At 40.3% G+C, this 24,742-nt stretch overlaps 1 protein-coding gene across 5 annotated transcripts in view; it reads right to left on the reverse strand.

The window, feature by feature from the left end:
• Positions 1–24,742, reverse strand: part of DCP1B (decapping mRNA 1B) — a 68,751-nt gene that overhangs the window by 27,323 nt on the left and 16,686 nt on the right. For 4 of the 5 annotated variants that reach the window (XM_090043449.1, XM_090043448.1, XM_090043451.1 and 1 more), the window contains one exon: positions 2,375–2,441. In XM_090043449.1, coding sequence (XP_089899575.1) covers positions 2,375–2,441 — 67 coding nt within the window. Of the gene's footprint in view, positions 1–2,374; positions 2,442–19,733; positions 19,898–24,742 lie in introns of all 5 variants that reach the window. The other variant, XM_090043452.1, reaches the window with a different exon arrangement.

Raw genomic sequence — 24,742 nt, forward strand, 5'->3', positions numbered from 1 at the left:
AGAAAATTCTCTCTCTGAGTGACAAGTGGCTTATATCACAGAGCTATTGTGCTACTAAAGATCATTTCTACGAATCCTGATGGTTCTTCAGTGAGTATGTTTCTTCAGCTTGATATGATGCATCTGCCAGATTTGCCTTGTTTGTGTATCTTCAGGAGCATGCCAAATGTTCCTGGGGTAGAAGAGTGGGGTATGAGTGAAACTGCTCAAAGAAACTATTGGATAATGTTTTTGAATTCAAGGGTGAATGCTGGTGTGGGGTCCTTCCCAAGTTCTATATAGTGGGTGGTATAAGAGTTGTCTGTTTGCCTCAGTGACGTAGTCTTGGCAGCTGAGGATGACTATGGTTCCTCCTTTGTCTGTCTGCTTCCTCCACAGACTAGAAGAAAGGCACTTGTGTTCAAAAGCTTGCCTAACATCTCTCTCAACTATACAGCTGGCCAAATAAAAAGATACCACCAAAAAAGCCCCCCACAAAACCAACCAACCCCTCCCCCAAATACTTTGCTTCTCACATATTTCTCAGATTATTACAGCTATGGCACTCCAAATCTACTACAGGGAATTTATTGCTATTCAGTTCTGATTGGTGATGGAGGGTGGGGAAACGCATAAATCAGTCATTAGCTGCTAGTAAACGACCCATTTCCTGCCCCAGCTGTTTTATAATTACTGCTGAATGCTGAGAATTCTGACACACAGCCACTTCGCTAAGCTACAGGGTGTTTTTTTATCTATATGGAACGCTGCTATTATAAACCACTACACATGGTATACAATAGCATGAATCGTCCAAAAACTAGTCTTTACTGTAGTAAATTAGCAGTTTGAAAATGCCCAATCACCGCCAACTGCAGCATGAGCTAGTTAACAAAAATTAGCTGTCAAAAAAACCCCAGGTTTCCTAGGGTTCGCTGCTTATTTCTGTAACGTCATCCCCTATCAATTATTTCTTGGGAGACAACTGATTCACTTTAATGCTTTACAACATACACAAAAAAATCCCCATCATTCTTATAGCTTTACAAACTCTTCCGTATTTCTCTTTGCTCTGGCACTGCAACATGAAAAGCAATGGGTACATCTGGAAAACAGGGCTATGAACAAAAATGTGTCAAATACCTAGCTGTTTTCTCTCCAAATATTTTCCAATAGCACATTTTGGAAGAGAGAGAACTGAGACTCATAGTTCTTATACTGTGAGCTGCTTTGTTGCTGTAGATTTCTGTGAGTCTAACTTCACCAGTCTCCCAAGGTTTTGCTTGCCCTGACAAACAGCTGGCTGTACAGTCTTCTCCAGAATACTTAGCACAGGACATATGACTGGGCAAGAATTGCTAGGGTTACACAATTGCTGTATCCCAAATATCTCCAACTGCCATCACATCTATCTATGGATACAATTCAGAGCATAAATCCAACTTGTACTATGCCCATCAGGGTCCTTTGTCAACATTTTCAAATGTAAGATAAAAAAAACAGATTTACATATCTGATATAAAATAGCAATCCCCCCACACCAAAAAATAAATAAATAAAACCACAACGGAACAAAAGTGGTCTAAAAGCAGGCATAGAGACTATGGAAAAGAACCAGCCAATATATACGCATCAGGAGGCAGAAAAGTGGAATGGACCCTGCCAACAGTAGATGCTTCAAAAGAGCAGTGACAAATCTAGATGAGGGATATCTATAATGTTATTTGATTAAATGCTGCCAATAAATTATATAGTTTTATGGAACAGTTTTGATTTCTGATTAGAATTAAATATTAGAACTTATAACACACAATGATCATTATCTTATTAAACAAAAAAATCTTGAAGTCAGGATTAATTAAGACCTGCTTAAATTTCAGGAAAGAGACAAAGTGAATTTCACATATTTTGTTAAAAGAGCAGGGGAAGGAGTTCACAGCTAGTGTGGAAAGGGTATACAAAAATGCAGCAAACCTGCAGGCATCCTTTATGACTCCAACTTAGTTCTATTTTATTTTACACTCCTGTAAGTTATTCATTTTACAAACGTAAGTCCCAAAAATCAGGGAGAAAAATTATGTGTTCTGATGCAAAGAGGTGTTAACACCTCTCATTAAGATATCCTTCAAACCAACCTTCTAGATGTTACAGGATAAATTAGATGACCCATTAGTCTGATATAGTTCAAGAGTTAGATACTATATTGTGTAAAAATTTGTATTCTATCTACCTATTTATTTCTAAATATTTATTTTGCAATAGAAGTGAGAAACTGAATCTTATTTCAACATTCAATACAAAGCTAGTGTAGAGAAGTACACTATAACTCTTGTGATACAATGTGCATGTATGTATAGAAAAAGCACAAAAATCTTGTTTACCCATTGTCACTTACTTTTTCATGAGCTCTGCAATTCTTTGGCATTCTTCCTTATCATAAAACCAAATCCCATAAATGGACACTGTAAATGCACATCAAACAAAACTATGAGCATCTACTCACACACAGTGCTTCTCCTGACAGCAATTCTAGCAGGAATGCACATTTAAAGGTGATCTGCAAAGGATTACTTTCTAAAATATTTGTTTCCTAATGAAACTACAGAAATGTTAACTTTAGTTTTCCTCTATTTTGTTGGACTGCATACTGGATGTCTCAGAAGATGCATACTGCTGCTCTTCAAATGCACTGGAGAGACGGGACTGTAAAACCCTTTTCTTGACAATCTTAAGTTAAATGAGCATTAAGAGAAAGTAAAATTAGTTTCCTTCCTAAACTGCTTGACTTTCACTTGCTTTACTTTTGTCATACCATTTTATTAGCTCTCCAGTTACCAGTGTGTTAGAGGTAGACAAAACATGAATTAGTAATTTAATAAAGAAGCAGAAAAAACACTTAAAAACAAAGCAACCTTTCAAAGCCCTTCTTCCAGTGTATATCAAAGTGTTAAAGAAGCAGAAACCCTGTTTTCCCACTTTGCAGGTCACCTATAATGCTTGTTTGCCTCCCTCCACAGAAACAAGTATTTAGTAGGAGATGGAATTAACTCCAGGACCAGAGAAATCTTTCAACCTAATCCAGACTTTAGATCTGACTTTTGTGAAAAAAGTGCCTGCAGCCTTTCCCAACAACATAATTTAAACGTATTCATAACAGAGTCCTTAAAACATCCAGACTTAAATCCTGCCTGCAGCACTAATGAAACCATGATTTCAGTAGTAGCCGTAATAGAGTTGTAGGTAATGCAGCTTCCTTGCTCAGTGTAAACAGGAAGTTTTTCCACTCAGAACCATTTTATATAATTGTATTACAGATTGGCTGTGAGGATAAATCTATAGTTCTGCTTGGCTGCCACATTCCCAGAGATATGCTTCTGCCCACAGTGGTCAGGGTAACGGTGCATATTGTAACCTCATTACGATATGGTTACTGCTAGCATGACTTCAAGCACCGTAGGGACCAAGTCTTATTTGAAAAAGAGGTAAATGGATGCAGATGAGAGAATTTTAAAAACACTCAGATGGACTTGTTTTAAAAACTCAGCCAGGGATCCTGTAACTCATCCTGTACTGATGACCTAATGCAATCACTCCTTTAATTCTAACTACTGTATCAATTTCTACAACTTTAGGAGTGGAATGAACATTTGGCATGCAAAGTTTAACCTAAAAGGGCTTTGTTAATATTTGAAATTACTTTACAGTTGTAACACAGACGTGCAATTAATCCCCCCTTCCCCATTTCCCTTTAAATCTTCAATCATTTGCTGTCACTTGTGTAATTAAAAATGGTCCGTTTTAAGTTACGTTTGCAGAGAAACTTTCATTTGGGTACCGTTTTCCAGTTAAACAGAAAAACATGCACACCTAACTCCCACAACCTGTTGTTAGGCAGAGAACAGCAAATTAAAAAAAAGTCTGGTGCATATTGTTATTAATTCCTAGAGCAATTTTTAGATTTCCATTTTTTAAGGAACTTGTCTAAACAAGTCATTTTACAAAATAGGTGTAGTGACGGTTCCAAAACCCATATATAAATATAACAGAATGAATTGTTGCCATGGTCACTGAAAATAAATGTGGACTTTATACAGAAAGAGAAATTAAACAGAAAATGAAGTGTGTATTTAAAAACAATTGAGATTACAAACCCATATTAGTATATACCAGGAACGTTAAAATACCAGCCTTTAAAAATATAAACCTGAGCTGTTTGCAAGATCCCAAACTACTAGCACAATAACCATAAACTTTTTATTTTTACACAAAATGATTTGAAAAATGCATTGGTCCATTTGATACTATTTACACTTAAAATAATACAATATGTGATTCCCCTAATACAAAATGCTAGTTGTCAGATGAGATGAAGATCCAGTTTAGATTGAACTATATTTGATGACAGCTTTCAAATACCTGAACAGGGATTATAGAGAGAATAGAAATAGGCTTTTCTCAGTGACTGTAGGGGAAAGGATTAGGAGTAACAGCCACAAGCTGCAGCAGGGGAAATTTAGGATGGAGATTAGGAGGAACCGAGTATGAGAATGGTCAGGCATTGGAATGGGCTACCTAGAAAAGTTGTGGATTCTCCACACTTGGGAATTTTCAAAAGAAGGTTGGACAGACACTTGGCTGGGATGATCCTGCCTTGAGCAGGGAGCTTGATGAGATGAACCTTCCAGCCCTACTTTCCTATGATCCTACTTTTTAAAGTATTTTTGCCAAATAGTTCTAAGGATCTGCCTGGGTGAATCTAGGATTTTGAAAAGGGGGAGGGGGTGCAGGTGGTATGATACATCATCACAGAACACTATACTTATTTTTGCCAATTAAAAAGAAACTAAAATGTTATTAATATACGGACAGTCCTTTACTTACGTTTTGAGTTACAACGTTTTGCAGCTTATGATCTAAGTGATTGTGGCTGTGCCGTATGTGGCACCACAGACATGTCTGCAGCACCACATACTGTACATTCAGTTGTTCTCTGCGCTTCAAGAGAGCAGCGTGAGGGTGGGGGGGTGACCCCTGGATATCCAGGGGTTAAAAAATTCCAGGGGGGGTGGGGAGAGTGGAGCAGCACGTGGCACTCAAAACCAGAGCCTAGCTGGCCAGAGCCACACTCCACTGCCAGCCAGGCTCTGCACAGCAGCATTGCTGCTACTGCAGCCCCAGGAGGCTCCCAGGACCCCAGGTAAGGCTGCTGGACTCCCCTAATCCACCTAGGGAAATTTCCCACATGCCAGAAGGCACCTGGCACAGAAATTCCCACGGACAACTAGCAGTGGCACATGGTGTGCCACTACTAGTTGTCCCTAGGAACCAAACATTCACACACATGTGGACACAGCCAGTGGAGCAGCAAGCTCTACAGTGGAGGAGATGGACAGCTTAGCTCAGCTTCCTGTTGCCAGTCCACTGTGAGATCAAACCATTGCAGGTCAGATCTGGCCTACAGGCCACAGGTTGTCAACACCTGCCTTAGAGAGTGATTGGTTTGGAGAGGTATGAATTTTTGTAGGCAATCACCTCCTTTTTCAGCTGCTATGAAAAGAACTGGCAGAAAGAAAGGATTTTATAGAGAAGGGAAAAGGGGGAGGAAACATTGCTAAGAGGTGGGTTGACAAGATCATATTAGATGAATGCGGCAGTTAACACCTTGGGGGACACTGAAGTTAATAGTAATGAAATAATCCATAGTCCCTATTGAGACCATGGTTAAACACAATCCCGTTTATGGAAGATTTCTTGTTCTGCAAATTTGCATTCAAGTTGGTTTTTACAAATCTTCTGTTCAAGACAGCTACTCTGGAGTCAGTAAAGGAATGTCTAGGGAGGTTAAGTGCCACAGGCTTTTGTGCATCTGTAGAACTGATGTAAAATCCATGTCCATATATTCTTCTACATAGGGACCACCCCATCTGACCCATGTAGACAGCAATCAAAAAATCCATGTCAAGTGCACAAGACAGATTAAATTCCAACGCAAGATTTAACTGCTTACATTCATATGAAATGCTGCCAATCTTTGGAAACCTCTTTTAGAATTTATATGGTGGCCATCTGGTTATAAATCCCAACCAAAGAATTTTACCAGAGACGCTCAAAACTCTCATCTAAGGTTGTTTAATGGCTTACTATACAGAAACCAAATTCTTTAGTGTTTAAGTTACAAGCTGAAAGTCAGTTAAAAAACTTCCTCCTCAGAAGTCTCATATAGTGGTTCGTACTTTCTGCCCACCGCAGCAGAGATGCAATGCGTCACAGAACATTTTGATAAGCAAAAGTTTGACCACTCGTATTTACCAGAAATTACAGATGACAATTTCTAGTCTGTCACGATTTTTGAGCAAAAAGCAAGCTCTAACCTTTAATGATGGAAAAATCTATTATACCACCTATGGCAAGTAGCTTTCGTGGTCAATTACTCTATTAAAAATACGTGCCTTATTATTTTTTTTTTAAGTTTGATTCATCTAGCATCAACTTCCAGCTATATTTATACATTTGTCAGTACAACTGAAGTACACTTATCAAAGTTTCATTCTCACTGCAGGTACTTACACTGATCAAGTCACTCTGACTTTCATCTGGCTAATCTATATGGCAAATCTCCAGGAATTCATGTAATGAGATATATTTGCCAATTCCTTCATCTTTTTTACAGTGTCTCTCTGAAACCACTCTACTTTATCAACTTTTCTGAACTGTGCACACCATGACTAGATTAAATATTCAAGCAAGAGATGCACCCATTTAAAAACAGAAGCAATATAACTTTCTACTCCTGCTCCAAATTCTGTCAATACATTCAGGAATGTATCAGTCCTTCTAGGCATGGTGGTTTACTTATTCAGCTGCTTATTCACTATGATCCCATGTCTCTCTCAGTCTCCTTCATTGCAAGTATGGCCTATACCCTTTGTTCCTGGATATCTAACTTTACATTGAGCTACATTAAAATCCATATTGTTTACTTGCACCAACTTAGTAGACATGAAATTATTTTGTACCTGCGACTTATTATTGTTATTGCCACGTTTGTATCACGTGCAAACTTTATCAGTGATAAATCTGCATTTTCTTCCTGATCACTGGTTAGCATTAACTAGGACAGGGCCAAGAACCCCTGCAGAGACATGTTTAATGACAACTCCATGTTTACAAATACATCCTGGGATCTTGTTTTATCTGGTAGTTAGCTGAGGGTATGATAGCTTCCTTCCTAGATCTGAGGAAGGGCACTTTGTGGCTGAAAGCTTGTCTAGCATCTCTCCCAGCAATAGTTAGGCCCATAAAAAAAATATCACCAATGCCACCCCTTGCTTATAACATCTCTCAGTCAGCCTTTAATCTAATTTAAGGTATAAAATATTAATTAAAATACATAGCGTTGTATAGTTAAACAGATTGGATTTAGGACCTGTGCCTCATTTAATGCAAAGTGGAAAGTGAATGAGGCAAAGGACAATAGAGAGAGAAGGAAGGGGCTCATGGTAAGAAATACTGTTTTGGATAATGATTTTATCCCCATCACTGCCATAGCAAATCATGCACAATGTTAGGCAAGCTGCCTTGACTAAGGTTTGATGGATGGCATTTAATCATTTATTCTTCATTTTCTGGTTGCCTGATTTACAGAAGTGCTGGCTACTGACAGCTACAACTGAAGTCAATGGGAGATGTGCTTGCAACATGGGAAGTACTTCGGGGGGGGAGGGAGGGGGATAAAAAACCCATTCCCTAGTCATTTCAAATTGGACATCTAAAATTGGTGGATTTTTCCCCGCTAATCACACTGTGCATAAGCTCTCAGTCTACAGAATGAGATACCACCCCTTTTTAAATCTCAAAAGATTTATTATGAAAACAATAAATCATGAGCCATGGAAATTAATGCTGCCACCTTTCTCCAACAGACAAATTTCTGGACCCACAGGATAGATGACATGGTTCCATGGACCAGATCCAGCTCACATCTCAGCTAGCGTTTTTTAAAAGAAAAAGAAAAACGTAAAATACTGAAATAATAGGTGTTCTTTCTCTAGCCTTGCCTTGGAAATGGCTGGACCATTTTTGCAGAAATGTTTTGTTTTTATATAAAAATTTCCAGCTTGTGGAAGACATCCAGCAGGAAAAATGTCAGCTCTAACTGTTCAAATATGCCCAAAATAGAAGCAACTGAAAGCTGGGGTAATAATGGAAAGTGTTGGCAGCCTTAGTCATAGGGAGTACTATCAGCCACACCCATATCACCATCTTATGATTATGCCCACATCCTAAGGTGACTTGAAAAGGATTTTTAAAAATATAGCATGCACTCCCCTCTCTCCCAGTATATAAAACAACCTTTAAAAAATTGCTGTTTTGCTTTACTTCTGACAGTAAATAACCATATCTATTCTAGTCTAATGTTTCTAGAAAAATCTACAGGCAGTTAGAGAATGTGTTTATGATATTATGAACACCAATGAACTGAAACCAAACTAATTTGAACGTGGGAGTAATTGTTATTCAGACTGGTTAAAACTCTGTTTTTTACATTAAGAATAATTCAAAGATCTAAAAAGCTCTTGAAAGAAAAGGCCTCCATTAAAATTACACAATTTGCCCCTCATTGAAAGGCTGATAAAGATCCTTAGCTACTTATTTAAGTCATTTTTAGTATAAACAAGACAAAATGCTATTTCCATTATTTCAAAAGAAAAAAGAATACCCAAAATACAAAAAACAAACAAACCAAAAACCAAAACAAAACAAAAAAAACCCTTCACAGTCACTGTATACAAACACACAGAAATACTTGGGGGTAACTGGGAAGACCTCTTAGGCTTAACAGGGCACCTTTAAAGACAAGAAGGAACTGCTCAAACAACTGCTCAAGAAACCTTCTCCTAAAGCAGATGGTTAGAGTGTGGGCAGTGTTTGGCAATGCTGTTAAAGTCAAGAGAGAGTTTTTTGGGTAGAGGCCTCACCACCATCTGTTTAATTGTGCTTGGAGCCATGCCTTAGAATTGAAGCATTTAACAATGCTTTTGTTATTCAAATGGACCCCAAACCTTACCTTTGGTATTTTACCAGCCATGATGGGCAGGAGTCCAACTTACAGATTGTCAAATATAGTTACAACACTACATTTAAGACTTCACATGCGAAGTAGGGAAACTCAAATACAGAAGGCGGTTTGTTTATAATAGTTTGCCCTTGGCATTGGCCCAGGTGCCAGGATTCAGCCAGCTTTTTCAGAAGAAAGAAAATTCTTGCAGAAAAGTCTCTCCTCTGTGGCAGAGTTACACAAAATGCCCCAAATACTAGTGATGCACCAATATTTTCCTCGGCCAATACCAATGGCTAATTCTTAACCAGCCACATTGGCCAATACTGATCCGATAACTGATGCACAGAAATGCAGTTGGGCAGCTAGGAGAGCAGCATCCTGCCAGGAAGTCTGTCGGGGCGGAAGGGGTATAGAAGGGGGTAGAGCAAGGCCCCCACAGTGAGGGAGAGAGTGGGGCAGGGGCTGGGAGTGCTGTCCAGCCAGGGCAGTGAATGGGACCTGGGGCCAGGAGCAGGATGGAGCCATCGGCAGGTCATCCAGGGGATCAGCTCATTGAATGAACTTTAGATCAAGTGCCCCCCAGTACCATTTTTAAGCACCAGGACACTTCTAACCAGAGTGGAACTGAACATGGAGGTGGGCTACCTGCATTGGGCTTGGGGCTCTTTGCTCTGCCACCTGAGAGACCTGTGCTGGCTGCATGTCTCCTGGCCACCCGACAGCAGGGGACACAATTCACTGCCCCCACTGCTGTGAGGTAGGCAGGGGATGCGCAGCCGGTGCAAGGCTCCCAACCAGAGCACAGAGCCCTGGGCAGCAGGGGTTTGGGGGGGGGGGGGGGAGGGGGCTATAGCCACCCAAAATTTGCCTTAGCATAGCCACCCTCCCAGCACTGGCACCTCCTGCCTACCCCATGCAGCTGAGCCTGCCCTGCTCCCACCTGCTCTGAGCCCAGCCCAGCCCCTCCACTAGGAAGAGGCTGGTGCCACTCCTGGCCCTGAGCCCACAGTGGGCAGCTTGCATCCATGCCATGCACAAATATGGGGCACATGCTCCCCCATGAGTGCACACAGCAGCAAGGAGCCACCCCCTGTCCTCCCTCCCCATGCCCCATAAACAAGCCACCCGTAGCTCTGTCCCACTCCCCACCCTGGCCCTGGGTCCCATTCACCACTCTGGCTGTGCAGTGTTCCAGGCCCAAGCCCCAGCCCCTGATTCACGCCCTCCCTCACCATGGGGTCCTCAATCTTCCCCCACTCTCCACATCCCTTCTCTTCCCCATGCTCCTTCCCCTCCAAAGACTTACCTCTGCAGGGCACTGCTTTCTATGCTGCCTGGCTGCATTCCTGGCCACATGCATGCGTGAAGCTGCGTGCATGCATGCAGCCTCTCGGGGCCCTGGCCAGAAGGCATATTATATTTATCAGTGACATTATTGGCTACACCAGCCAAAAACACCCAACAGCTGATAATGTTATTTTTTCTTTTATCAGTACCAATATACCAGTGCACCTCTACTAAATACCTTTGTTTATGTTCATTCCATAAGTAAGTTTTAGGTCTCAATGATACCTCTGTAAAGTTTTGTGCAAAGGCCATTTAATGAGTTAGTTATTTCCTTTAGAAGAGATATAAAGGCAAGTCAACCTTGCTAGACTTCTAAGGAATAGTCCTACTGTTGGCCCAAAACATGGAGACAATGAGACAACTACCATTTCCAAAAGTTCTCTATGCTATGATCAATCTTAGTGTGCATGTTCTTGTACAGGCATTATATTTCCAGCTCCTGCCATTTCAACAGTAAACAATAACATGGAAGTAAGTGATTTGTAAGTCTTAGTCTTTCAGTGGCTGCAAATACCAAATTCTGGTAATTTCACAGTAACTGTAACTTAACAAATAGTAAAAGGCAGTCCCTAAGCCAAAAAACTTACAATATAGAGTCAAAATAGACATATGGTGGAAAAAAAAGATTGGGATGCAGAGACTAGGATTAGGACAGAGACCGACTTGCTAAAGACTACATTAGAAAGTCTCTGGCAGATTCGGAAAACGTCAGATCCCTGGAGTCAACTGAAAGACAATCCTTCCTTTCAAAACTTTCCATTAGAAGTATGATTCAATGGAAAAGCAACTCAATAAAAGATCTGAAACAATTATTTAACAGATTTCACATTAGGACTGGAAGGGACCTCAGGAGATCATCAAGTCCAGCCCCCTGCCCACACTCTCATTAGATCTTCCATACCAGCAGAGATCAGGTCAAGACTTCACCTCCAAATGGTAATCTGACTATAAAACTAGAAACCTATCATCACATATCTAGGCTGTAGAATACTAAACAGGTAGCCATAACTGACCAGCACAGACTTTAGGAGGCAAGAACAAAGTCAGCCATTTTCATCCCCCTCCTGCATTTGTTCTACAGGCTTTATTCCCAGCTATGCTGACTTTTTTTTTTAAAACATTACCTCAACTATGAAATCTAAAGTGGGAAATTCTCTCTTAAAGCAGCATTTCTCAACCTGTGGGTTGCAAGAACATTTGAAAAGGTCACAAGCGAGTTCCAGAAAAATACAAGAAAGCATGGGTTTCCCCTTGCAGGCTGGCAGCATTCTAGCCTGCAAGGAGCTGCTTGGGGCAACTGGAGACAGTGGGAGCACATGCATCTGTAAACAGGCATGTACATGGCTGGCATGCAGCCAGGCAGGGTCATGGAAGCAGCCCCAGCAGCTGGATGCAGGCAAGTGTATACTGGTGCTAGGGGAAGGTGGCTGGGTGCCAAGGCTGCAGCAGGGCAAAGGGGGTTGGCAGGAGATGCTTGTCCCTACAGCAGGGGAAGGGGAAGGGGGCAGAAGCGGTCCTTTGAGGGCGGTAGTTGGAGTAGAATAGCCTGGCTGGTAGCATCGGAGCCAGTGCTTCTACTTGCAGGGGCAGGGAGGCACAAGGCAGGAGCCTGAGAGCAAGGCAGGGGGTGCCACAGGCCTCCTCTCCTCCCCACTCCAGCCCATGCTGGGGCCAGACTCGCTCCATTGCTGTCCACATGAGCCAGAGCTGCTGTAGTCACCTTGCTCTGGCCTATGTGGGATGATGGAAGCTGGGGGCTCCCTCTAGCAGGGCTGGAGGGTGGGGCAGGCAGTTGCAGGTTGGGAGTGAGGGGCACCGGCAGGGCAGGGGACAGTGGGCTGGGGCTGACCATCAATTTTTACAAAATAGGTCCTGGTACGAAAAAGGTTGAGAATCGTTGTCTTAAAATATGGGTACAGTATTCAGTGCTAAGCAAAGTACACAGGATTAACATCTGCCAATAAAAAGGGAATTTGGGAGATGTTAATCCTCAACAGGTCCCCAAAACTTATTATGTGGCCCTCCAGCTGAAATAATTTCCCACCCAGTATAAGATGTAAATGATTTTGCATTTGTGTTGTAGGACACATTCTTTCCTGTATTTCTCTTCCATGTTTTGAGAGACTGATACAAAAGGAGAGTTAGTATTAAAGAAAAAAAAAAATAGAAAACTTCTTCTGGAATGCTGGCCTTCTGTGTCAGGCCTGAGGTTGGCTCACCCCTAGACAATCCTATCTTTCTCCAAACACAAGAGAGTCTTATCAGAGAAGTTAGTGGCGATATACAAAAACCAGAGATCATCATGAGTCAGTGAGGTGATGAGCTGACAGGCGGATGGAGCCCATTATCTTCACTTCTCAATCTAAGTTTTCCCATAAAACCACTGGGGGAGGAGAGGGCTTTAACCAAGCAATAGGCTCAGAGAAGAAAAGGATTAGGAGTGAAGAGCTAGGAAAGAAAGGATAACATAAAAGATACTGGTCAGATTTCTAAGAGCTGGAAAACAGTTTCTGGGCAAAAAGACTATAAGTAATTTTGTTCAGAAAGTTTTACAAAACTGACCATCTAATATTTCTGCAAGTTTGGTGACTACTAAGGTTAAATAGTTCTAAAGGAAGAAGACACCGACAAGTAAGAACCTACTTTTGTTCCGCGTTAGGTAAAGTTCTGCAAAGCTACTTGGGAATTATAACATGTTTCAAGCCTTCAAGCGGCAAGCCACCTCTGCATATCAGCCACTACCTAGTCGTTTGCCAGGTGAACTGGAGGTGAAGTATAAGGGCAAGCTGGTGCATGAGACTCAGCTCAACTGCTTCTATATTCCACCTGGAGGTAAGATCCTCTTGTACAGAGAAATAGCACAGGTAACTATTGTGCTGCATAATCCTTTAGTATGTATATAGAATAGTCTACTCTGTGCGTGAAAAGGCCTTACTAAGCAGTTTGTTCCAATAACATATTTTGAAACTGTGTCCACATATGTGCTGGGTTATGCAGTAGATTGTGCTCTGGTAATACTCAGGTCTACAGAGATAAAATAGCCAGGCAGCTTCTCTGGGTAGTGAACTATCTTTTAAGCATCTACTCAATCCTATTCCAATTCCATCAAAAGAAAGGAAGAAATTTTAGTAAAAATACCTGACTCCACAGTTTAAATGAAATTCCAGGCAAGATGTGTAGACATAAAACTTCAGTAGGGTAAATAAGGATAAAAGAGCTTTTTCATTTAAACAAAACCAAGAAATAAAGCCAGCATCTGAAGGTTCAAAATAATAAACACAAGCTAGATACAGACATTCAAAAAGCCAGGGGTGGAATTGATCTAACTTGCATGGTTTTCTGTAAGCAGCATAGTTTATATGAGAAGAGAACAGAACACACATTTGCCCTTTGGTGGTGGTGGATATGGGGTGCAAATCTTAGACAGGGGTCCAAGCATTTTTAAACCAGTCTGTGCGTATCAAATTTCTGTTCTGTTATAGGTATAGACTGGTTTCTGAACACTTATACCAGTAAGTATACCAGTCTGTGCCTGGCCCCAAAGAAGAAAGGGTTATTTGGAAAAAGGAGGTTCTAAGATCTATTTTTAAAGAACAATTAGTTACATTAAAAGGCATTTTTCCCAATCTCTATTTTCCAGACTTAGTATATACATAACCCATATTTTCACTGACCTGGGAACAACACAGCTTATCTACCATTTTATCCTATGCAAGGAGGTAAAGTATGGGAAGAGGAGAGGGGAAAGTCACATGAAAAGTTGCCCTCCTAAAGAAAAAAAAAAAATCAAGGTTTTCCAACTTTAACTACTGAGTTTTCTGCATCCTATGTGTATCTTATCTTGAAAAGATGTGCAGAATTCCCAGTGTTGGCAGCACACCCAGCAGTAAAATGTCCTCCAGACCAACTAATATGCTGTATAGGTACCAATACCCATAAATGGGAAACTAAGGCCGTGATAAGCAAAAATGCACTGAAATATTTCTCTTTCTATTCCATGCAGAATCCTGCTTCTCCATATATTATCCACATAAGTCTTTTACCTAAGCAGAGATATAATCCCACAAAAACAGAATCATTACCTGAAAAAAAAAAAGCACAGCATTATCATCTTTAGCCCGTTTCTTCTCACGTGACAGTTTTGTTGACTTAAAAATCAGCATACATGATTCCATATGGCTGAAAACTCAGGTCTGTAAAGACTTTTATTGGTTACCACCTTCAAATCAGTTGAAAAGAATACTTATACCACTATAGCAAAGTATGGTTGCAGTTACCATTTCAAAATCAGTACCAAGAGAAACTCATTTTTGTGTATATAAAACTTTTTCAACTGAAATGGCAAATATTTTTAGAAAGACTGCCACACTCAACCCCAACCTCTCCAAATATAAGTGGTCCTGGTAATGGTATGGTCTGTACCTGGCCAATCACTTATACCATTACCTGGTATAAGTGATTGGAAACCAGTCTATACCTGTAACAAAACAGAAGTTCAGCACGCACAGACTGGTTTAAACATGGAAGAACCTGGTTTAAGGATTGCTGCCCCCACCAAAGGGTGAATATGTGTTCTGTTCACTACTGATCTAAATTACGCTGCTTACAGAAAACTATGCAACTTAGATCAATGTCTGTGCTAGCCCCAACAACTACAAAAATTTAAGACCCTTTCCCTGTGGGTGCTTCTGATAGAACACCGTGTTCTGAGGTGCTCTCTCTCCTAAGAAGCTTTTTTTAGACTGTCTTCACATCTGTATTAAAAGGATTTTAGATAGCCTAAAAGAATGGAAAGCTAAAGAGGTTTTAAGATGGAAAAACTTAATGCCATGAAAAGAAATGAGGACAAAAACCCCTCCTGTTAATTGCACTCTTAATACTACTGTAAAGTCATTTAAGAGAAAAAGCAACTAAATTACATATTGTACATATTTGATAGTACCCAATGTATGACAAAACTATAACATCATTAAGCTATACATACATACATACATACATAGAGAGAGAGAACGCGCACAAAGTATGGTTGCAGTTACCATTTCAAAATCAGTACCAAGAGAAACTAATTTGGTGTATATAAAACTTTCTAAAAATATTTGCCATTTCAGTTGAAAAAGACTGCCACACTCAATCCTAACCTCTCTAAATGTAAATGGCTTGATCCAAGCATTGCACTGTACTGAATCATAGTAAGGGGGAAAACAATACGTTTATTATTTTATACTTATAAAAAAAGTAGAAATACAATAACTGACAAGGAAGATAACATAATTTAAGGAAAACATTAACAGTAGAAAAAAAAAAAGTTCTTAGAAATTGGAACCCCCAGCCACACATTAGCCTTTGTACACTTGGCAGTTTCCTACCCATATGAATAAAAAGCAAAAGTGTGTGTGTGTGTGTGTGTGTGTGTGTGTGTGTGTGTGTGTGTGTGTGTGTGTGTGTAAATAAAACCAGTAAAAACAGATTAGAAAATATGAGCAACATGACACAGCAAATGCTGAAAATTTAATCTAATAATGTCAAATCAAGAAATGGAAACCTTATTGTTTCATTAAACCATTTTCTTCCCATTCGAATAAAACAGAGACAAACGTCCATGATTGGTAATGTCAGCATTTAAAGTGTTCTCAGCTAAACTGTGAAGGTTTCACACTGATGAAAGGAACTGCCCTTTCTGGAATACATTCACACCTTCATAGGGATTATTTTCTAGCAGACAGAATCCTAAATTCTCTTATGAATAGCTCGCACTCTAAGAAAAGATCTAGACTGAAGAAAAACACAAACATGCCCATTACATTTGTCATTTGGTATTTTCTTTTTGACAAGAATTTTCATTTCAGGCTTGGCTTCGGGAAATCACAAATTTTTGCATCTGGACATTGTCCAGTCTCAGGATATGCCATTGCAAACGTGTAACCCGACTTTAGCAAAATAGTGGATGGGAGTCCCTCTCAGTGAAGTGACCTGGTTTTCACTTAAAAGCAATTTTGTTGCATATAAGCAAAATAGTTAAGTTTTAGGAGGAGTTTGAAATCTCTCTCAGGAAGCTGAAGAGATAGGTCAGAAATGTATTTAAAATCCAAACAAGTTACCTTTTTAATTCCTGGAGAATTAAAAAAAAAAGGAGAGAGAGAGTTTCCTTAAGGGAACTGAAAAACAGTAACATTTTTAAATGAGTGGTTTGCAGATTAGTGAGAGATGGACTGTACTGAACAGAGTTAGAAATGTATTTCAATTAAAAAAAACCCACTACATCTTTAATGTAGTTGTATTACCACCCCCCCAACAGTTCCGACTGTTAAATGCACAATCCAAAAGAGCATATTTTTAGTCGAAAAACATTATGAAAACTGTAAAACTAAATGCAGGCACCTTTTCTTTAACATTATTTAATCATGAGAACACTCCTAGGGTAGAAAACTTTGCTGATAAATAACACTTTCCATTTCAGAACTGATACTTTTAATAAAGGAATTCATCCATGCTTTTGTTAGGCTAAGAGAAGGTGGTCTAAAATATGTCCAACTTCTTTGTCATAACGGAAACAGAAAAAACTATTGTCATTTATTGATCTACATGCAGAAGACAAAGCTCAAACTATACATGGAGTACTTTTAAAATGTCAAAATTTTGGTCTCTCTCAGATTATAAAGGTAAGGCATGTGGGGGAAGCTTGGGGGTTGAGGGTGAAAAAGGGGAAATAAACAGTTTAAAACATGATTCTTCTCTCATATCCCTTAAGTATGTCCAAGAGTTAACAAAAACACGGAATCACTAGTATAGATGTATACTATACTGAGAAAATGTGGATCTAACCCAACAGTCTGGTAGGTGAAGGCATGTATTTTCATATATCTAACCACATATGGTGAACTAGGCCATGTGAAAGCCCACTGAAGTGAAACACTTGTTAGCCATCTAACATTCTTTTTACCATATTTCACGTGTGTAAGTCAGGTTTGGAAGCCCAATCTTTAAGTCTTAAAAATCAAACTCAACTTGTATCCTGTGACACATATATATAAAAATAGATAAATTGGGCACAGGGCTGGGCTCAGCTGGAACAGCCCCATCCCCTGCGAGTGGAACTTCCTGGGCCACACTAGCACTGCTTGCAGGGCATGGAGATGTACCAGCCACGCACCAAGCCACTTGCAGGGGATGAGGCAGGGCCAGCTGAGCCCAGCTTGTCCCTGTACCGTGCAAGCAGCTCCAGGCTCACAGGGGATGGGGCTGCACCAGCTAAGTGCCAAGCTCGGCTCTGACTTACACACCGGCTGTGGCCGATTTCCATAGAGACCCCAGCAGCAGCTGCACTGTGATGGCGTGGGGCCGGGGTTTCTGTGGAGACAATTTAGCAAAAAATAGACACTAGCTTGTCCAAAGAGCCTCCCCTTGCTCCTGGGTATGGACCTTGAGAAACTTCCACCCTTCAGACCAATCGTGACAACTGAGCAAAGTAAACACATTTTCTGCTACTAGCAGTAAAATAAGTGGCAACAGTCTGGTTAACAATTTTTTAAAATTCTGAGTTCAACTAGCAGCAATTAACAAAGAAACTCAGCTCCTAGGAAAAACAGTGATTGCACTGTTTGAAACTTGATGTTGGGTCTCTAAAGCCATTTATCACTATGACTTTTATTATAATAATGTCTAGAAATCCTAAAGTCAGGCTCCTATTGTAGAACTCACAAGTAGAGTCTGGGTGTTTGTCTTTTAGTGACTAAACCAATTGGGCAATTCTGCTGCTGTTCGAATGTATAACCCTGGCCCGTTAGCTTTATAGTACAGGCTAATGCCTTCAGATCTTGAAGTCCTAGTTTCATCCCACTATGGATATCACTGTATTTGTGCCATACAAAAACAAAGACAATGCCCTAAACAGTTTACAGTCTATTCAGAACAAATTAATAAGACAGACAAGAAAAACTTTAGGATGAAAGAATAATGAGATAGAACAAACAAGCAAAACTTGAAATGCAGAAGTCTCAGTTTCTCTTGCCTGATCCATAACAGAGGTAGTTAGTTATATTAAGCTAAAGGTCAGCAGAAGACAGGACAAGATGGCACCTTATAGACTAGGGGTTTGCAAAATGTGGCCCGTGGGCTGTATCTGGCCTGCCAATTGAGCCTATCCAGCCTGCCAGCCACTAGTGGGAGCCTCATGAGGGAGGGCTGAGCCCTGCACCACAGCCAAGGCTAGTTTGGGCAGCATGCAGACTCCTCTGCCCCACTCCTGCCTTCAGCCCCTCCTCCCTTGCCTGACTTCCCATTGGCACTGTAGCTGCTTAGTCCTGGCAGCATGGCTGCTAGCAACCATGGCAGCATGGGACAGGGTGTGATGTAGCGCACTGAGTAGCCATCCTTCCTGCTCACCATGATAAGCTGCTGCCACCAGAGTGCCACTTGGAAATGAGTCCATGTTGGTAGCAGGGTTGGGGCAGCCGCATCCAACTTTCATGGTGTGGTTCAGTGGCAGCAGCTCCTCATGGTGGGCAGGCAGGATGGCTATTCAGCATGCTGTATCACGCCTTGTTCTATGTGGGCCTAGTGCCAACAGGAAACTGGCACAGTCCTGGCACAGCTGGAAGGGAGGATGGATGCAGGAGAGTGAAGAAGTTTGTGCGTTGCCTAGCCTGGCCCTGATTGACGGCGCGAGCAGCATAGGATACAGCCCTCCCTCAGACTTCTGGCTGCAGCTGGCAGGCTGGATAGGATTCCCCCCCACTCTCCCCTGTTTCTCTGGCCCTCAACAGCTCACCAAAACTCATTAAGTGGCCCTCCAACCTAAATAACTACCCACCTCTGTCATAGACTAATTTGTTTAGAGAGGCATGAGCTTTCATAACCCACAGCCTACTTTGTCAGATACTATGAACGGCTGTGGCCTACAAAAGCTCACCTCTCTCTCTAAACAAATTACCCTGCCTTCTACCCAACTAAAAACACCAATTAAGTTATCCATGCTAGAGTAACCATTCATCTAGGGATTCTTATAACAAAAAAGCAGCTAAAGAATTTTGGCATGCTGAAAAAGAAGTGTGACATCAAAAGACCTGATAAGACTGGTATTTAGTTGTTAGCTCCATGACACTGACATAAATAACCTTTAAAAATCCAGCTATCATAAAACTGAAGAATTTCAATGTAACCCCTAGCTCCAAGTTATTATTTTTTAATGAACATTCAAATTCCCTATTAAAAATCTCTCTTTTTTGGGATTTGGGAAGCTTCTCTGAAAATTCTGACTTTGAATCCAGACAGGAAAGTTGAGTTTCTACAAGCTCTGTTTTTCTATCGCTGTTTTGTGTATAATGTATTTATTTATGAAATGGCTCACCACATAACTCCGAAATGAAACGAAAAATGGAAGAGATGCAGAAGCCTGCCATGGAAGCGAGGGCAGCGTGGATCTCCAACCAAAGAAATTAGATCAGATATCAGATCCTCAAATCAGGACAGTGAATGGCAGATTCCTGATTTTGACATTTCTACTGTTTTTTCCTGACAAAAAAAGGGAAGAATTATCCCTGTACTTTAAGATTTTTAATGCACAACATACCTTGTGAGTATTTGATTTACCTAATAATAAATCTGTTTCACAAGGAAAGCCCTTATCTTCTTCAAGTTTCATCTCTAGTACTGGATCCACATGTCAATTAGCTTCTGAGGATTTAACACCCCCCCATACCAAACCCTTTCTATGTTATGAATATAAACTCCTAAATGTTAATAGGACTGAACTTCCTTCACACCATACTAAGAATCTAACAGTCCAGGTAAATTTCCCCATAAATGCCAGCCAATCCACAGTTGCCACATTACAGCTAAATTGAGATTCTAATCTATCACTGCATAATAGTGTAAAATCTCCTGAAATGCAGATAAATGTACCTTTGTTGCCTTGTCATTCAGTTTCTTTCCTTCATTTCGATACCTATTAACTGTATCTGATAATCTGTCCTAGGTAGTAAACAGCCTGTTTTCAAGACTGAATCTTTACTGTTTTGTTCTGGCAGTCAGAACTCTTGGGTAGACCTCCTGCAATTTGGAAACATAACTTAATTGTAGCCAGCTCTCCAAGTTCTATAAACATGAAAGAGAATAAACGGCTAAGGAAAAGCAAGTTGCTAAATCCCAAAAGGCAGAGCCTAACTGGTCTGATGTGTTCTTCGGAGATCAAGATACTCTGAAATCTTACTATAACTAGAAACTTGAATTAGATGAGCCAATCATTTAATCTGGTATAGTGACATCTACTAACTGGCATAAGGGCATTAACACAGTAGTGCTGTTGTAGCCATGCAGGCTACAGGAAACTTGCAAGAAGCACGGCTTTTTTCGTGTCATCATTTGTTGGAAAAAATGTTCATTTGGGAGAGATGTTAGACAGGATTTCAGGTACAAACTCGCCTTTATCAGACCTAGACAGTAAGTGACAGACCTCTGCAGGTTTTTGGTTCCTAGCACTGATCTTCTCGTAACATAAATACTACAGATGGAGGGAGTGAGGGAGTATAGACATTCTAGATTTATTGTTAAACCTTGACAAATCTTATCAATAAAAGATTTAAGCCAGGTTAGTATTTTAAATCATAAGGGACATTTATACACGTGCTCCAAGAGATGGTGGGGGGATGCTTTAAATTACAGTGGCTCTCAGAGCCACTCTAATTAAAAGTACCTGCAGTGTCTTGTTTATCAGTGTCCCTACTCTTCAAAACGATGGTGGGGTGCTTTATCTAAAGCTCTTCGAACGAGCTTTAGATAAAACACCCCTCCTGCTATTTTGAAGTGTGGAAACACCGTTACATGAGACGTGGGCACAATAATTGTATAGGCGCCCAAGATGATTTAACCAATGGCACAGAATAAGAGTGTCAGAAAAAGGGAGTGTCACTAATAGCTGTTGTAACCATCTAAAGTTTGAGAACCATCTTAAAAACTTTCCCATCTCTATGCGTGTTCAGATGTCTAGACATGGCAGTAACTGTCGGCAGCAACTATAACCAAGTTTGAGCTCTCACTCCTGGCTTCTCAAGGTACAGCCCTGGTACTTTAAACAGATGGACATGCTTTTCTGGGAAATACAGGATCAGAGAAAATGTTCACTGGCATAGCTTCCAAAACCTGCCTAAAGAGCCTTGGGCAGGGACTGTGGGTACCTGAGTCAATGTTTTTAAGCACTTTTTTAACATTAGGTTACACAGACAAAATAAAATGATACAGAACAATAAATAAAATAAAACAGAGTAAAAATAAGAAATATTTTAAAAAGATTTTAAATCATTATAAACAGTAGCTGTGAATATGACCCCCCGCCCCCCCGCCCCAATTGCTATCATATATTGGCTGCAAAGCAGTCTTTCTTTTCTTAAAAGATAAATATAATGCACCAAGTATGTTGGCAGACTTATCCAGAACAATAATACCATCCCTTGCTGGCGAGTGCATTCATTTCAGATTATGTGATGTAATGAACTACAGACACGCATCTGCATTGAAATTAAATTTGTTTCAGGAATTGTTCCTCAGAAAACTGCAATCACCGGACTTGACAGGATTTACTTAGTCCCTCACCCCTACTTTCAGATTTTTTTAAAAAGTGTAAAATTTCAGAAAAGTTGAGTACTATTTTCTTCTGTAGGAAAGCAACTGTACTGCTAGCTGTGAAAATAGAGAAAAATGTTGATTTAAAGCATGTACCACTGGAAGATAAATACTGCAAATAATTAAAGTACATAACAGCTAGTTAAACAAAAGGTTCAAACAAAAGATAATCTGCTTCCACTAAGATAATTTTGTTTGTGTGTTGGGCTTTATGAGTAGTTACCACCAAATATCCTTCTTCCAGCAGCTGAAGGCAAGAAATTAAAAGGCACTGACAAGTCCCTAAGAAGGAAAGAGTTCTGACCAAATACGCCAATTACTACAAAAATAAATAAATAATAAATAAATAAAACCTGTCCCCTAAAAACCTGACTATAGAGAGAATACTAAAAATAGGAAAATGTGATTAAAATGATTTACAGGATTACATGAGGGAGAAATTAAAAGCCACACTGTCAGGATGAAGTAATTATCAAAAACATACTTTTAAACTTATTTTATTGTAGCAAACTCTTTAAATATATATATAAAGGAAAGAAAGTACTTCCTAGAGATCTTTGTACTCCACTCAAACAATCTCAGGTTAGGCCATCTGGATGGACTTATACAAGGCTGGAAGCCAAATTAACACAAACTACTTTTCTCTTATGCTTTGCAAGTCAACTCAGAGAACTGGATGCACAATCCAGTCTTCCTAAAAACAGAACAATCCTCTCATACTTACAGCATGCAACAGCTTCTAACATTTGTCCTTTGGAAAAGGTTAGAAGTAGCACAAAAAGGCCAAGACAGAGGAAAGAGCCTTAGAAAGGGCAGAACTTGACCATATTTACTCAAATAGAAGACAACTCTGATTATAAGATGACCCACCCATAATCAGATTCTATATATGAAAAATATATAAAATTATTTATAATTTTCCAGATAGAAAATCTAACTATTGGAACTTTGGCTTCAATTTGTCCCCCTTCCACTGTCAGGAGAGGGAAAAAAAAATTGGGGGGGGGAGGTGTGTTGGGTGTCAGGTAGCCCATTTGCTCTGCTTCCCCCTAACTTTTTTCCCCAGCAGCCCTTTCCCTGCCTCCATACTATCAGGCCCTGCTCTCCCTGAGCATATGGAAGTGAGGAATAAATCTGAAAACAATGATCTTGAAATGAAACATGGTTGTAGTAATTTGTATATAAAATCCATAGACTTAGTTCATCCAGAATTGATGCATGTTACCTTCTGAAACTGCTGCAACTTTTATCGCAGGTACTCTATAAACACACTTTCATGCAGCATTTTGGTACTTTCATGATATTAGTTAAAAGCCAAAGAATGAGCTCAATGGGCACTACTATATATCCTTTTTCAGATGGTTTGCTCTAACCTATTCTTCTCATCAGCATGTTTGCCCCGTAGGCCACATGTTTTATAGTCCTGCTCAGTGCTGGCTGCATTTTAATCAAAATCATCAGCACCATTCCTGAGAAAAATGCTGCTTCTGGCAGCAGTTTAATGATAGACCGTATATTTAATGAGGTTTCCTTGTAAGCAATTATAAAGACTAGGGGCTTTTTCCAAGTGCCAGCTGGGGGGAAAAAACCTTCATCCTGCATTTGAGTAAATATATTAAGTAAGGGTTCCTATACAAAATTCCAGAACACTGCTAACTAATCAAACAGGGTGCCTGTACATCTGCGGGAACACTGCTCTGATGCGCTGTAATTACACTGCATCAGAGCAGACGTGATTAACTGAGTCTGCTGGAGCATGCTAATCAACGTGCTGCAGCAGCCTCCACGTCCCATGTATTCAGTGTCCCTGTGCTTCGAAATAGCAGCAGGGGCACTTTAACTAAAGCGTGTTGAATAAGCTTCAGTTAAAGTGCCCTTGCAGTCATTTCATAGAGCAGGACTCTGAATACATAAGACGTTACAGATGTTTTAATTAGAGTGGCTCTTGGAGCCACTCTGATTAAAGCCCCTTCCACCCCCAAAGCACATATAAAAACACCCACAGACGCTAGAAGATGGTCCTTAAAGGTGAGAAGTCATTTGGATACCAGCCTGCGACTTGATGTTGCAGAGATGGGAGGGGAGAAAAGGAGGGAAGCGTTTAGGTGACATTCACAATTAGCTTTAGGTCCCAGAAGCTAAGGAGTGCAAATCACGGGAGACTTTATCTGCTGCCTTAAGGAATGTCACTATATCCAGGGAAATCCAACAGGGGGATGATTTTGCCTCCCTGAAGCATAAATAGCTTACACTTAGATAGCTGGTACTCAAACTGTACTAGGATATTTAGCAGGGAAAAAAAGAAAAAGAATCAATAGCAACAGCACCAGCACAGCTAGGGCGGTGGTTCTCAACTTCATTAGATTCAAGGGCACCCCTAGGAAGACGCCAACTGTTAGTTTTTATTTTTCCACCATCAAAAAACAAATGAAAGAGCGATTCCTTTGTTCAAAGAACTCAAAGTCTACAACAGGTCAGAATTTTTTTTAACACTAAGCATTCCTATTTGAAATCTTTTGGTTTATCTGGGAAATCATGTGTATGCGTTTTCACACCTAACCATGCTAATATTGCATGGCGCCCTTCAAAAGATCTCATGGCAGCCTGTTTGAGAATCACTGAACTAGGGTTAAATCAACTATCTTGACACAAAGTCCTGAAAAAAGAGCACTTCTGGATTAATATGATAGAAAGCCTGGAAGCCCTTCTTTTACAGAGTGAACCACGTAAGTCAGGTCG

Source organism: Crocodylus siamensis, chromosome 4 (genome assembly GCF_052110815.1).
Source record: "Crocodylus siamensis isolate JL-2025a chromosome 4, ASM5211081v1, whole genome shotgun sequence".
In the NCBI taxonomy this organism is placed as follows: Eukaryota; Metazoa; Chordata; order Crocodylia; family Crocodylidae; genus Crocodylus; species Crocodylus siamensis.